At 39.1% G+C, this 13,980-nt stretch overlaps 1 protein-coding gene across 1 annotated transcript; it reads left to right on the top strand.

Annotated features, from left to right (window-relative positions):
- The first annotated feature begins 251 nt into the window (after positions 1–251).
- Myct1 (MYC target 1) lies at positions 252–13,037 on the top strand. Its single transcript, XM_008854737.3, has 2 exons — positions 252–390; positions 11,033–13,037. The coding sequence occupies exons 1-2, from the start codon at positions 339–341 to the stop codon at positions 11,536–11,538; spliced, it is 558 nt and encodes a 185-aa protein (XP_008852959.2). The 5' UTR covers positions 252–338; the 3' UTR covers positions 11,539–13,037.
- The last annotated feature ends 943 nt before the right edge of the window (positions 13,038–13,980 follow it).

Genomic DNA, 13,980 nt, shown 5'->3' with positions numbered 1-13,980 from the left:
TGCATGTAAATAGAGGATTGGGATGTACCAAGAAAAAGCCTCTTGTCCCCAGACAGCTTTGGATGTGACTGAGAGGAGGGTACTTAGCAACTCAGTGGAGGAAATGATGAGGAGGAAATTGTTTTGTGTCTGGGGAACCATGTGGAATTCCAAGATAAGAAAAACAGTTGCTAATTTGAGTATAAAAGCAGGAAATGTGATACACTTATTTCCTTTTATGCAAACACAAGCGTATGAGGGGCTGTGTGAAAATTATTTTTCTCTTGCGGGACCACAAAGGCAGAGAATCAAACTGTTTCTTTTGGACACACTGGCTTCTTCTCTTTCTTGTGGTTATTATGGCTAATAACACAACAAGCTTGGGGAGTCCGTGGCCAGAAAACTTTTGGGGTAAGCTAGTTTTCTTTAACTGCCTTTAATTGAAATGAAGATGCAGATAAATTCTCTATGTAATTTATTACAACATTGGAAATCTCTGAGACATTTTGCTTACTGTAGACTGATAATAGTTTTCGTAGATTGATTATAAGAAATATGCTCATATATAATGTTGTTGGTGTCAACACAAAGTCACTAAAGTATATAGAGTACAAATACATAGAGATTTGCTGGTGTTAACAAAATCTAGTAGAAAATAATGAGAATTTTTAAATGAAAGTTAAAAAGAACCAAATATGAAGTAGAAGTAATTGATGCATGGAATGTAATAAAGAGGATTTTGCTGGAAAATTATATTTTATTTGTCTGAAAGTGATGGACTATGTATTTTATTTCATAAAACCAAGAGGGGTTTGTAATTTATGTTTATGTCAATTGTTGTTCTGTTTAATTTTCCAAAGTGAACCTAAATAACAAATCTGTGCTTTAATGAATCTATATTGTGATGACACTGATAAAATGTGGAATTAAAAAAAAAGAAAGTATGGTACTAGAAAAGATTAAGTGGAGGTAACACATAATATTCTTAACCAAAGAATAACACATAATATTCTAAACACCAAAGTGTGTTTTGGCCGAGTTCACTCACAACTAAAGGTCTAGCGTTCCTCTATGCTAAGAGCAGGAAGGTGCTGAGGTCAAAGCCACCAGTCACTCTAGACTGGGGCTCCAGAGAGAAGGGCTGGTATGTGAGATAAAGCTGACATGTCTCTGTGGTTCAGAGGAATTGTAAAGAAAAGGGAATAAGTTAAATCCAGGTGGAAACTTGAAAGGAAAAAACGGAGTTTATGAAGAGACCTACAGCTCTATTATTTATGTCCAGGTAGGCTTTTAATCATCTCCAGCAACTCTACGAGACTGTCTACCAATTGCAGGGAGGCTCTGGAAACGTTCTGGCAAAAAGTAAGCAGTAAAGACAACCTGACCCCAATAGTCTGGTGTACCTGTCTGCCATCACAGAAATTTAAATGAAGGAAATTCATTCATTCATTTAAAAAATGAATGAGGGTTGGAGAGATGGCTCAGCAGTTAAGAACACTGTTCTTGCAGAAGACCAGGTTCGAATCCTAGCACCCATATGGCAGCTAACAACTGTCTATAACTCCAGTTCCAGGGGATCCAACAGCCTCTTCTGTCCTTCATGGGTGTTGTACGACATGAGTGCACCTACCTACATGCAGGCATAACACTCATACACATAAAATAAAAATAATAAAATATTAAAAAAAAATGAATGAATGAGTTTGCTTCAAGCTTTAAGAGGTTTATTGATGAATATGTTAATGAAATTATTGAGTGAAATTAGTGAAAAAAATGAAGTATGCCTGTATATTGTAGGGAGTGGCTTTGGAGATGGATTGTTTTAGGTAAATATCAAAAGACAATAAACGTTTGATTTTGGGTAGGTAGTCTAATGATGTATTTGTGAAAATGTTATTTACTTTCCTCATTTATATCAAATACATGGTGAAAAATAGCTAGGGTGCATCTAAAGTAAATTTATCTTTGCAAAATAAATAGCTATATAAATTATTGCAAAGGAAAGTAGTTTCTAGTACAAAAACTAGTATGTAGAAAACGAGTTCTATCTTTTCAAATTACGCAAAGTTCCTCTTCTGGTTTACATGGGAAAAACAATTCACTATTCATTGCTCCAAGCTTGGATGATAGTCAAGATAAATTAGTAAGAGAGTGTTTATTTGGAATGCGTTCCTTGATCCTAACGTTCAGATGTTTTAATAAGGAAATCTGTGCTGAAGAGGAAATTCAAGGTCATTCTATCAGAGAGGTGGTAATGCTCCTCTTGATGAGGGTGGGAATGGGGAGAACTAAGAGCGATTCTGATGAACACTTTAAAACAAAAGCAAAAATGCTGAGCTGAAAATATGATTTGGGTGAAATAGTTGAAAGACTGCATTATTATGTCTGAGGTAGAAATATGAAGTATAAAATGTGTAAGTTTGCATAAGTTTAGTATATGAAAGGTAAATATTTCTTGACAAATGCCAATCTTTTCTATTTTCATTTCTGCCTTATATAGAAATTGATATCTCTTTTGGCCACTGATCCCCTCAGAATATGATTCTGAAAATCATGTGCGGTGTAGTGGAAAGCCTGATTTGCTTCCAAAAGTAGTCGTCTATTTTATGCCTTTGAATTCAAAGGAATAAAAAAGTAGCTCAGGCCATGATGACTCACAAAAGGCTAGAGGAAGTTCTCACACCTCACACAGTAACGACACACAAAACTTTAAAATACAAATTTCCTCGTCTGTTTTAACGAATGCTAAGAAATAAATGACACTAGATTGTTACCAATAACAATCTTGTGGGTTATGTTTTCAGTTATCATTCACTCAAACCTACCAGTAGTTCTGCAAGAACTAAAGTCATTCGTGCAAGTGAGCAACCCAGAGACAGCATAGGAGCCCCCTGGATGTCCCACCTTCGCTTTTCTTAGTGCACGTCCCTTCACTGTAAACCTTCCCATAAAAACCGCAGGAGACACATGATCCCCATCATTTTTCTCCTGTTTGCCCACCATTGTGAAACATATCTTCACCAAAGGTATCTTGTCTCTTTAGAGAGGCATTCTGGGGGCGGGGGGGGGCTGATTATGCACCCCTACACATGCAAATGGAAGCCTACAAATGTTGCTTTGTCATGTGTTATCATTGTTACATGACCAACAATGATAATGTTATAGGAATTAAAATGGTTCCCAACTCCTTCTTAGAGAAAAGAGGGACATTACCTATTCCTAGAAAGTCAGATAAGCTCCAAATAGGAAGATAATTAGGAGGACTTTCATTTATTTTGCAACCATTAACTCAGCATCCTTCAGGCCATTGATGCAACTGAAGCACTTACTGACCTTATTAGGCAATGCATCAGCAGTTAGTGATACCAGGAGAGCACTCAGGAGAGCTGTTATCAGCAAATATGCAAAGTAAACACAACCAGGTTTGTGTGTCATGAAGGGATTGGCTGACTAGAATGTTCCCATACGGAAGTCATAGGGATGAAATTGGACAGTTAGGCTGGAGGCAGATTTAAAATTCTGAATGTCTTTGTAGAACTTTGACTTCATAGAACAGAATCACTTGCAATGTTATGACTGTGAGTCGCCTCGCTGACTTTGAATTTTTCCCTAAGGTTGGAAAGGGCATGAAAGATACAGGGATTCTGGTCTGCCTCAGGTACTAGAGGCAGAGGACCAGGAGTCCTCCACCTAGTTCTGTCCTCTGCTGACATCTACTGACAAGGATCTCATCTGCTCTTGAGACATGGCTCTTTCTCTCCCTTCTGTCTCCATTGCTGGAGCTCTGACTGTAAAATCTGGCTCTTGTGATGTGTGTAATTTTGGCCAGGAGTGCGATTTTTCTTTTTGGTAAAGCTCTCTGGTCTACTGATTCTCATTCAGCCCATTCCAACTGTCTCAACGACACAGAATGATTTTTAACATTCTCCCATAAGTCTGGAGCTGCAAGAGTCTAAGTTCCTGCTCTGTCCTTCTGGTACCCAGGGCTTCTCAGATGGGCCTCTCCACATCTTATCTGCCCAGGAAGCTGGGAGTAGACTTTTAGGGTTTTCCTAAAGCAGGGGCAGCTCATCCCAAGGAAGGATGGAGGGATGATCCCGTTCTCCAAAGCCCTCACTGCTCAAAGATGGTAAAGCTCTTCTCTTTCTCATCCCCAAATATCTTTTTACATTGTTCATGAAAATTAACTTGGGTTAGGTTTTATCGTTCCCATTGTGTTCACAGCCAAAAGTTATATTCTGGAGTTCTTTAGACACCTACAGTTTTGAAGCTGAGATCCCAAACACAATTTCCACCTCAAAATATCTTGCAGAAAATGCTGGTTTTCAAATGGATGTTCTATTCTTTGTATTTAGCAAGTCATTAACAGAGTAATCAGTAACATAGCAACTTAAAAGTAAAGCGTACCCTTGCTTACAGTCTTGACCCTCTCTGAGGTAGCTGAAGACATGGAAGCTTACAAACTGATTTGCTGGGGACCCTGGCTGTCAAGTCAGGGGATCCTTAGCTAAGATGCCTCAGCCTATAGGAAATGTGCCTCAGCCTGTAGGAAAATGTGCTTTTAGGGGTCTACCCAGCAGATGGAGATAAAATGTTTCCAGAGGCACTGAGGGTGGTGTGCACAGGTCTCCAGAACGTCCTCTCAAAACAGTAAACAAACACTGCTTATTTTTCAAGCTCATTTCTTCAGTTGCATTAAAAAAAAAACCCTGCTCAACAATTATGCATTATTGCATATGAACAGTCTATTGATTATTTCCTTATATCTGTTAACTGGGAAGTTTGAAAACCAAGTGTTTACAAATGCTGATCCTTAAAACAGCTGCATCTGTAATGTGTAGTACCCTAGTTAACATCTCTATTGCTGTGATACAACACTGACCAAAAACAACTTGGGGAGGAAAGGGTTTATTTGACTTACAAGTCCAGATCACAGTTCATCATTGAGGGAAGCCAGGGCAGAAACTCCAGGCAGGAACCTGGAGGCAGGAACTGAGGCAGAGACCATGGAGGAACACTATTTACTGGTATGCTTCCCTGGCCTGCGCTCAGCCTGCTTTCTTATACAACATAGGCCCACCTGCCCAGGGGTGGCAACACCCGTGGTGGGCTGGGCCCTCCCACATCACTCAACAATCAAGAAAATGCCTCACAGACATGGCCACAGGCCAAACCAATAGAGAATATTTCCCAGGTGAGGGTCCCTCTTCCCAGCTGTGCCAAGTTGACAACTGAAGCTGTCCAGCACAACTAGAAAGATTAGGAAAATCCTCTTACTGGTCTCCACAGAGTTGAGGTGTCATCGAGGGGGTGTGAGGTAGAGCTCACAAGACTACTTTTGGTGCCTGTCTCGTCTCAGGACTTCTGTAAGGAAATTCTTGAGAATTGTCTTTTCTTGCTATAGTTTAGATGTTGGTCTCAATGCCATGAAAGCCTTGTAAAAGAAGTTAAAAGCAGTCATTCTTTTTTTGCTTATCTGGAAGTTTGTGTAAGATTGGCTTGGCTTATTATTTCAATAATTGGAAAAAATTCGCAAGTGGCATTATATATGATATTTTTAGTTGGAAGTTTTAAAATAATACATTAATCTTTTATCATATATGTGCACATGAATACAGGTGCCCAAGGAGGCCAGAGGCATTGGATCCATAGGAGCTGGAATTACAGGTGGTTGTGAACCACCAAACTTGGGTGTTGGGAACCAAACTTGGGTCCTCTGTAAGAACCACACATGCTCTTAACTGTTGAGCAACCTCTCCAGGTCCCCACATTCAAGTTTTAAACTGTAGTGGACCACTCAGATTTTCTACTGACTCTTCTTAGCTATCAGACTTTGTGTTTTCTAGGAATTTTCCCACTTGAATTATATTTCCAGACATATGTGGTGAAAGTTGTTTAAGCTATGCTGTCATGTCCTCCCATTACTTTTTAATGAAAAATTTTAGTGTACAAAAACATTTGAAGAATTTTGCAGTGAACATCTGTCCATTCTGTCCCTGGCTTATTTCAGTTTCCATGATGTCTCCCTGGTTCATTTATATTGTTTCAAATTACAGGATTTCTTTTTGATTTTTTAGGTTCAGTAAAAACATGCCATTATTATATGATACACACACACACACACACAGAGCCACGTGCTAATGAAGACCAATTCTAAGAGCTGCATTGTTTGGAATTTCTTTTTAAATTTTATTTATTATATTTTTATTTTATGTGTATGATTGTATTGCCTGCATATATGTAAGTGCACCCGTGTTGAACAATGCTTCGGTGGTCAGAAAAGGGCATTGGATTCCCTAGATCTGGAGTTATGGATGGTTTATAGCCATCGTGTGGGTGCCGGAAACTGAACCTGTGTCCTCTGCAAGAGCAGCCAGTGCTCTTAACTGATGAGCCATCTCTCCCGTCCTTGTTCGGAATTTCTGCCATGCAAATATCACAGACTGTCAAACAAACTAATGGCTTTGAAAGCGCTAGGTGATACAGTCTTTTTGAGACCATTGTCATATCTAGGATCTGCCACTCACCAAAGCATCATTATGTGACTCACGACTATATATGTTACATGTTTGATCCACTCATCAGATGGACATTCATGTTTATTCCATGTCCTGATAATTGAGATAAAGTAGGTCGGGACAGAACCACTTACAAATCTTCCAAGCCTGTGTTTATTTGTCCACCAAACCCACTCAAAGTGGCAGCTCAAGTTTTATTTCTTTCATGAATTTTCTTCTTACTATTCCGAATACAAGTTAGCCTCTTACCTTCGAAATATAGTAACAATGACCTGTAATGCCCATGCATCTACTTTTTTTTTTGTTGCTGTTGTGTTTGGTTTTTTTTTTCTTTTTTTTTTTTTTTTGACAGGGTCTCTCTAGTCACAGCCTACCTGGAAGTCACGATGTAAACCAGGGTGGCCTCAATCTCACAGTGATCCACCTCCCTCTGCCTCCCTAGGGCTGTCATCTACTTATCTTTAAATATAATGTATTTTTAAATATAAGTATAAATTAATGAACCCAATTTCTAGTTATGAAGTGGGGGGCAGTTAAAATTAGGCACAAAAAGTGGTATAGGATGCAATTTTGGAAATAATTTTGGAAAGAGTGGCCAGGATAGGCCTTAACACAAAAAGTTGGCTCATACAAAAGAAAAGGAAAAGAGAAAAGGACCAGGTGAACAACTGCAGAGATAGGTTTTAAAGACTAGATTACAACCAGGGCAAAGTTCTAATTCAAAAGCATACCTGGTATATCTGGTACATTTAAGGAATGACAAGGAGAGAAGAGTGGATGGAACCAAGGGGCCCAGAGGAAGAATGGAGGGGTGAGTTCACCCTTAGGGGATAGGGGACCCCCAGGTGGGGGCTTTGAGATCATTTCTAGGAGTTTGCTTTTACTCTGAAGAAGTGGCGGTTTAGAACAGTAGTGAGATATGGTTGGACTTACTACTTTATTGAAAACAGGGCAGTTGGATATGGACCAGGCTGTCAATTCAGAAGCCAGAAGCTTGCCTGGCAAGGTGTTGCGATAGCCCAGGTGCAGATGGTGGTACTGGAGATGCAGCAGAGTAGACAGCAAGATGTTGAATTCTGTTTTGTAGTTGTTGCTGAATGCAAGAGGATTTTCCAGCTGATGTGATAAATACAGAGATTATTTATTCTTTGAATATTCAACTGATTGTAAGTATTCATGTTTCTGTGCACTAGATATTGTTTCCCCCTAAATTTTTTTCAGCAAAATACTGCTATTGTTTGAAACATCCTCCTGTATATATGATAGAGAGCCACACGGCCTACTTTTTGGGGAGATGAGCTTATGATCCTTACAACTAACTGCAGAGTTTTGAGTATTTTAATCAGTTCAACTCAGGCCCACTAGATGGTGACCTCTACTAAATTTTAATACCATTTACAAAACTGGAATTATTGATTATGTTTACTGAAAACCATGGTCAATTTTAGGACTTTAGAATTGGAACACATGACAATGGTATATATTATGAGTTCAAGGCAGGTCAAATGGCTTGACTACATTGTACAACTATTATTATTATGAGTCAGAATTCAAAGAGGGTTTAAGTGCCAGCCACTTGCTAGCTGTGTAGACACAAATTAAAAATTAAGACAATGCTTTTTTAAAATTTTTTAAAAATTTATTTTACGTGTACAAGTGGATCTCTGTGTGTTCAAGGCCAGCCTCGTCTACATAGTGAGTTCCAGGACAGCTGAGGCTACAGGGAGATCCTGTCTCAAAAGGACCAAAAAAAAAAAAAAAAAAAAGCTCCTAAAATTTGTCAGAAACCTGCCAGAATAGATTATATATGTGAAAAAGTTAAACTTGTATGATCAATAGCTGCTGTTGTTATTAAGTTATTTTCTAAATTATGTAGAGTAGATGGGTCAGAAAAAAATGTCAAAAATCTTATGGAAGACTATTGTTGGGACACTGATAAAGTTAATTGTGAATCGTATTGAACAAAAGTAAGATTAAACTTAAGGTCCACTTATGTTTATCTGATTTCCTTAGAGTATTTAATTCTATGAAATCTCTAAGAAGGTCAAACTTTAAGACTATGGCTTATTTTTATTAGGAAGATTTTGGAACAACGATATTGAACTTAATAGCCCGGTCTTAAATCATCTTACAATCCAAAAGTCATCATAGAAAACTTATAGCTTAGATTTGGTGTAAAACATTATTTTATAACATTTTGATGTCATTATTTTGAAGATTGTACTAACAAATACAGCTTTGCCACATGTAGCAATAGATGATGGAAAGACTCTAACATAAGTCCTAAAGATAGGCAGTAGTGATTATTTCTTTTGTGGAGAGCAGGGATTGAGACAGGGTCTCCCTGCAGCCCTAGTTGCCCTGGAATTCACTATGTAGACAAGGCTGGCCTCGGTCTCACAGGGATCATCCTGCCTCTGCTTCCTGAGTGCTGGGATTAAAGACGTGCATAAATATAGTCAGCCTATGATTATTCTTATATATTTATTGACACTGATTTGTTTTTTATTTCTGCATTTCAGGTTTTCTATATGTTACGACAATTAGCTAGCAAGAGACTTGGCAAGAATGAAACCTAACTCCCTCCTTTAAGAAAACTGAAATCAATGAGGCTAAACAAATTGCCCTAAATTCATTCACCATATGAAGGATTGGATTGAGTTTACAAGTGTATGAATCTAGAATCAATGAACATCTGCTAATAATAATTCACCCCAAAATATAGTCAGTTAAAAGAATAATCAGATACTGTGGTTCAGCAGGTTGGCACGGGATCTGCAAAATGGATTTTCCGCTAGTCTTTTTGTATGTCTCATGGTCAGATGGGGTTGGCAAGCAACTGAAAGACCTAGAATTACTCACTCCATTCCCATATCAAGGACAGCAGGTTCTTGGTCAGAGACATAGATGTAAGAGCATTGTACTTCTTTTTGTCTGCCTGGCTAACTTGGCTAACATATATATATATATATATATAATATATATGATCATATATGTGAACATACACATTTTTTGAGACTGGAGAGAGAGCTTAGTGTTTAAGAACATTTGCTGTTCTTCCAGAGGATCCAGGTTCAATTCCCAACACGCACATGGTGGCTAACTAATGTCTGTAATTCCAAATCTGACACCCTCTTCTGACCTCTGTGGGCATTGTATGTACATGGTGCACATACAAACAGGCAAAACATTCATGCACATTAAATAAAAATAGATAAATAAATAAAACATGTAGTTTTTAAAGATATAAGGAAAACTGCATAGGAAAGCACAGAGATTTAGAATGAATGACAGGCTCTGGGAAAGGGAGCAAACCCACAGCACAGTTTGTAGGTTGGATTGTGGAGTGGAGGGTGGGGAATATGGTGTGTAGTGAGCTGGAAAGATCTTCAAACATCCCAGGGGTTTTTCATGCAAAGTAGGGGCTTGGCTGCCCCATTCCTTTCTTTCAAAATATGCTTGTAAGAACTGGAGAGATAGCTCAACAGTTAAGAGCACTGGCTGCGCTGGGAGATGATGCGGTTTGTTTCCCAGCACCCACATGGTGACAAACAACCCTTCCTCCATAGCTCCAGTTCTATGATCCTCTTCTGAACTATGCAGGCATTGCATAACATGGGGTGTGCTTACAGGCAGGCAAAACATTCATTCACATAAAAAATAAATAATATATTTTTGAAAACCAAATAAAATTATGTTTGCAGTTCTTTCAGTTTGCAAGACAGACAGGTACCATCGTCACAAAGGGAAAAGGTAAAATTATATGCATATATGTGCTTGTCAGAAGAAGAAATCAGAACAAATACACATTCCGTAAATCAGTGAATATCGGTGGATGTGCAGTGGAAATGAGCATTTCATTATCACAGCACGGACAAGATAGAGGCATGAGCTGGAACTTGGGGAACAGGAAAGAGCCTGGTTGACCACAATGGGCAAGTCAGCATAAAGTTGGAGGTCTGAGAGTCTGAGAACTCCAGAAATATAACATATATCAATCAGCTCTCCAGATGGTCCTATCCCTGCTTCCTAGCTCAGAATCGGCACAGGAAGTGAGACACCATTAGGACCGCAGGTGGCAGAATCAGTGTGACAGAGGAGAGCAGATGAGGAAAAGGCAAGCTCAAAGTGAGGATGAAATTCTTTAGCAACTGGGCACATTAGTTACAATTGTAATTCAAAAGGAAATGATCTTTGCACATCTGCGGCTCTAAGAAAAATTGAGCTGAAGTGCATTCAAGGAGGGAGATATTGCCCCCTCCCCCAAAAGATGATGAAGGAACCGCAGTAACGCTCCAGCCCACCTCAACGAACGTTATTTTGTATCCTTCTGTTTAGGTGGCATGTTATTTTGTAGTGGAATCATGGTCGCTTATTCACAGCTACCTAGCACCACTGATTCTCCATTTCCATAATGCAGTTTGTTGAAAACCAGCATGTATTCCATGCATTACAGTTTGTATCCTGCCTTGTGCTTTTCGCTGAATGTCTTTAAATTTTGAACTAATGGTTTATTGACTGCGTCTTTGTTTCAGAGGACCTTATAATGTCCTTCACGGTATCCGTGGCAATTGGGCTCGCAATTGGAGGATTTGTCTGGGCGCTGTTCGTTTTTCTGTCTCGAAGAAGAAGAGCCAGCGCTCCCATCTCACAGTGGAGTTCAACCAGGCGAACCCGGTCCTCCTACAACCACGGCCTCAACAGAACTGGATTCTACCGCCACAGTGGCTGTGAACGTCGGAGCAACCTGAGCTTAGCCAGTCTGACTTTCCAGCGACAAGCTTCCCTGGAACTGGCAAATTCCTTTCCCAGAAAATCAAGCTTCAGGGCTTCGACTTTCCACCCCTTCCTGCAATGCCCGCCCCTTCCTGTGGAAACTGAGAGCCAGCTGATGACCTTGCCTGCTTCCACCATCCCGCCGGCTTCCCACCATCTCAGCAGGCCGGACTTCCGCTGGTCCAGCAACAGCTTGCGCATGGGCCTTTCCACTGCTCCTCCACCTGCTTATGAATCCATCATCAAGGCATTTCCAGATTCCTGAGTGTGGCCTTTCATTGTTCTTAATTCTTTTAAAAATATCTTGTCTCTTAGAAATGAAATGGTATATAGGCTAAATAGAACTTTGAAGGCATGACCCCAGTGACTGAATCTCCTTGTTGAATATGCTCATGCATTACAGTGTAAGAACATTTTCTCTGGGCACATTTTTTCCCACTTATGTCTCACAAAAATAGTATTTTCTCAAAAAGTTTTATATTTATATATTTTGAATTCAATGTGAGACATTGAGTTAAAGATATAAAGGATTCAAATCTACAAATCATTCATATATGTATGTTTTAGGTTTAAAAAAAGATTTTAGGTGTTTTTAGTTAAGGTTTACAGTCCTCATTCACTTTCCAATGTCACCGTTGAGAGACAAAACTCACTTAAAAAAATCTAAGGAATTTTAATGTTAGGTTCTTTGGCTGACAAGTGAATCATATTGATATAGATATCTTAGAATCTTGATGCTTTCATGATGCATGTGTGCACAAGATGACAGAACGTCAAACATTAAAGTCCCGTGGTTCTACAGAATCAAGCAAAGGATACTCTACTGACGTCACAGATATTTCAGTGTTGATGCTTGCCTCCCCCAGATAGACTAGACTCCTTTTGCAGCTCTTCCCAGTATAATTATATGTATCATTGAAGTAAAATCCTTGAATTTTAACATCACTTTTCTGATGTTATTAGCAAAGCAACATCACATTCAATTCATTTATCCTAAATTTTGAGTTTAACATCAACCTTAAGGTTTTCATCAGGGATAAATTTTCTTTCTTGGATTTGGATCCAGCACCTACAAGAGCACGTTGTCTGGTGTGTGTGTGTGGGGGGGTGTTTATCTGTTTTCTGCAGCCAAATAAAGATGAGGCATTAGGGAGAGAGTCTCTGCTAGCCAGCAGGTGCTACAGCCCTGAAGAGCTGGGTCAACTCAGCCTCCAGGCACCATCCCTGTGTGCGTCTCACTGAATTCCAACCCCATATTCTCTGAAGTCTTTATACAGTGATTAAAGTACATGAAGTGGCTAGTACAGACAGTTACCTAAGGAGCTCACATCACCAGGTGAAGCTGTCCCTAATGTGAGAACCAGAGTTTCCGTGGCCCTTTTCCTTCAAGGCCTGGCGTTCACTGGGAGATCATTCAGAAGGCTTGTGTTTCATATTTGATATAGCAAATATTTAGCATATGTAGTTTATTCTTCTGAACATTGGACTTTTCAGTGATGGACAGTGATCATAGCTAATGGTGTCTGAACATAGCTTGAGTATAATATTTTTACATAAAAAATTCCCTACAGAATTTTTTATTAATTTCATGCAACAAATTATCCATTATTAAGAGAAATTACTCTTCATAATGTCTACAGAAAGATACTCTCTAATTAAAGATATAAGAGGAGAAGGAAAGAAAGGAAGGGAAAAAAAGAGCCCAGAAAACACAATGAAAAGCAAACTGGATGACCAGTCCATTGAAGCCCTTTTTTTTTTGGTCTTTTTGAGACAGAGCCCCAGCTGTCCTGGAACTATGTAGACCAGGCTGGCCTTGAGCTCACAGAGATCTGCCTGCCTCTGCCTCCTGAGTGCAGGGATTAAAGGCATGCGCCACCACGCCCGGCTAAAACCTGATTTTTTTAAATGAGGAAATTGTAGAAGTTGTAATATAGCCAAGTAAGAGTTCAGGAGAGGTTCAACTTAGTAATGAGGCTAATTTTAGTTTGCACGTCATCCTTAATGTTTAACATGAGAAGTGAAGAAGGCATGCTTAAAAAAAGAATTGTATTGGGAATAAAAACTGGCTTCCATCTCTCAGATGAAGGAAATACGAACAGAAGTCCTCTGGTCACTTAGCTGCCTCAGGACTTCTGCCTGCCCCTGCCCCTCAGCCCGAGCTATAAAATAATCAATGGAGTAGTTCACAAATATTGTGCATTGTGTTATATGAATGTGAACTTCAAACACTGAAGGTGTTTTTAGTTGTAATTGTTTTATTGAAACAGTTTGTCACTTAAGAAATAAAACTAATAGTAATTTTGATTCACAGTTTATTCATTGACTAATAAAAATACTTCCTATCAACCAAGAAGTAGGGATTTGTAAAAACTAAAATATAAAACAGAAAAAAATTTATTTTGGACAGAGTCTCATTGACTCAGAGATCTGCTTGCCTCTGCATGTGCCACCACACCTGGACAAACAACAACAACAAACAAAAACAAAAGAACCCTACATCTTAAATAAAGAAATACTATATAGTTCCACACTGATCTGGGTGTGATGGCGCATGCCTGTAATTCTAGATCTCAGAAGGCTGAGGAAGGAGGCTTCAATGTGAGTCTGAGTCTCCTATGGGCTTTAAACCGGAAGACCTTCTCTTAAAAAAAGAAAGTCATTGTCACTGAATAAAATGTCTAGTAAGCCATTCTTTGTAAATGAG

The sequence above is a fragment of the Nannospalax galili genome, unplaced genomic scaffold (genome assembly GCF_000622305.1).
Source record: "Nannospalax galili isolate Female #2095 unplaced genomic scaffold, S.galili_v1.0 scaffold1087, whole genome shotgun sequence".
NCBI classification, from domain to species: Eukaryota; Metazoa; Chordata; class Mammalia; order Rodentia; family Spalacidae; genus Nannospalax; species Nannospalax galili.
Note: the sequence above shows the minus strand (reverse complement) of the source record. Positions and strands in the feature narration are given on the sequence as shown.

What these genes read in the sequence shown, in the direction of transcription:
- Myct1 (XM_008854737.3), top strand. Translation starts at nt 339, where the DNA reads ATGGCTAATAACACAACAAGCTTGGGGAGTCCGTGGCCAGAAAACTTT. An exon ending in GTGGCCAGAAAACTTTTGGG is followed by an intron (nt 391 to 11,032) that starts GTAAGCTAGTTT and finishes TCTTTGTTTCAG; the next exon opens with AGGACCTTATAATGTCCTTC.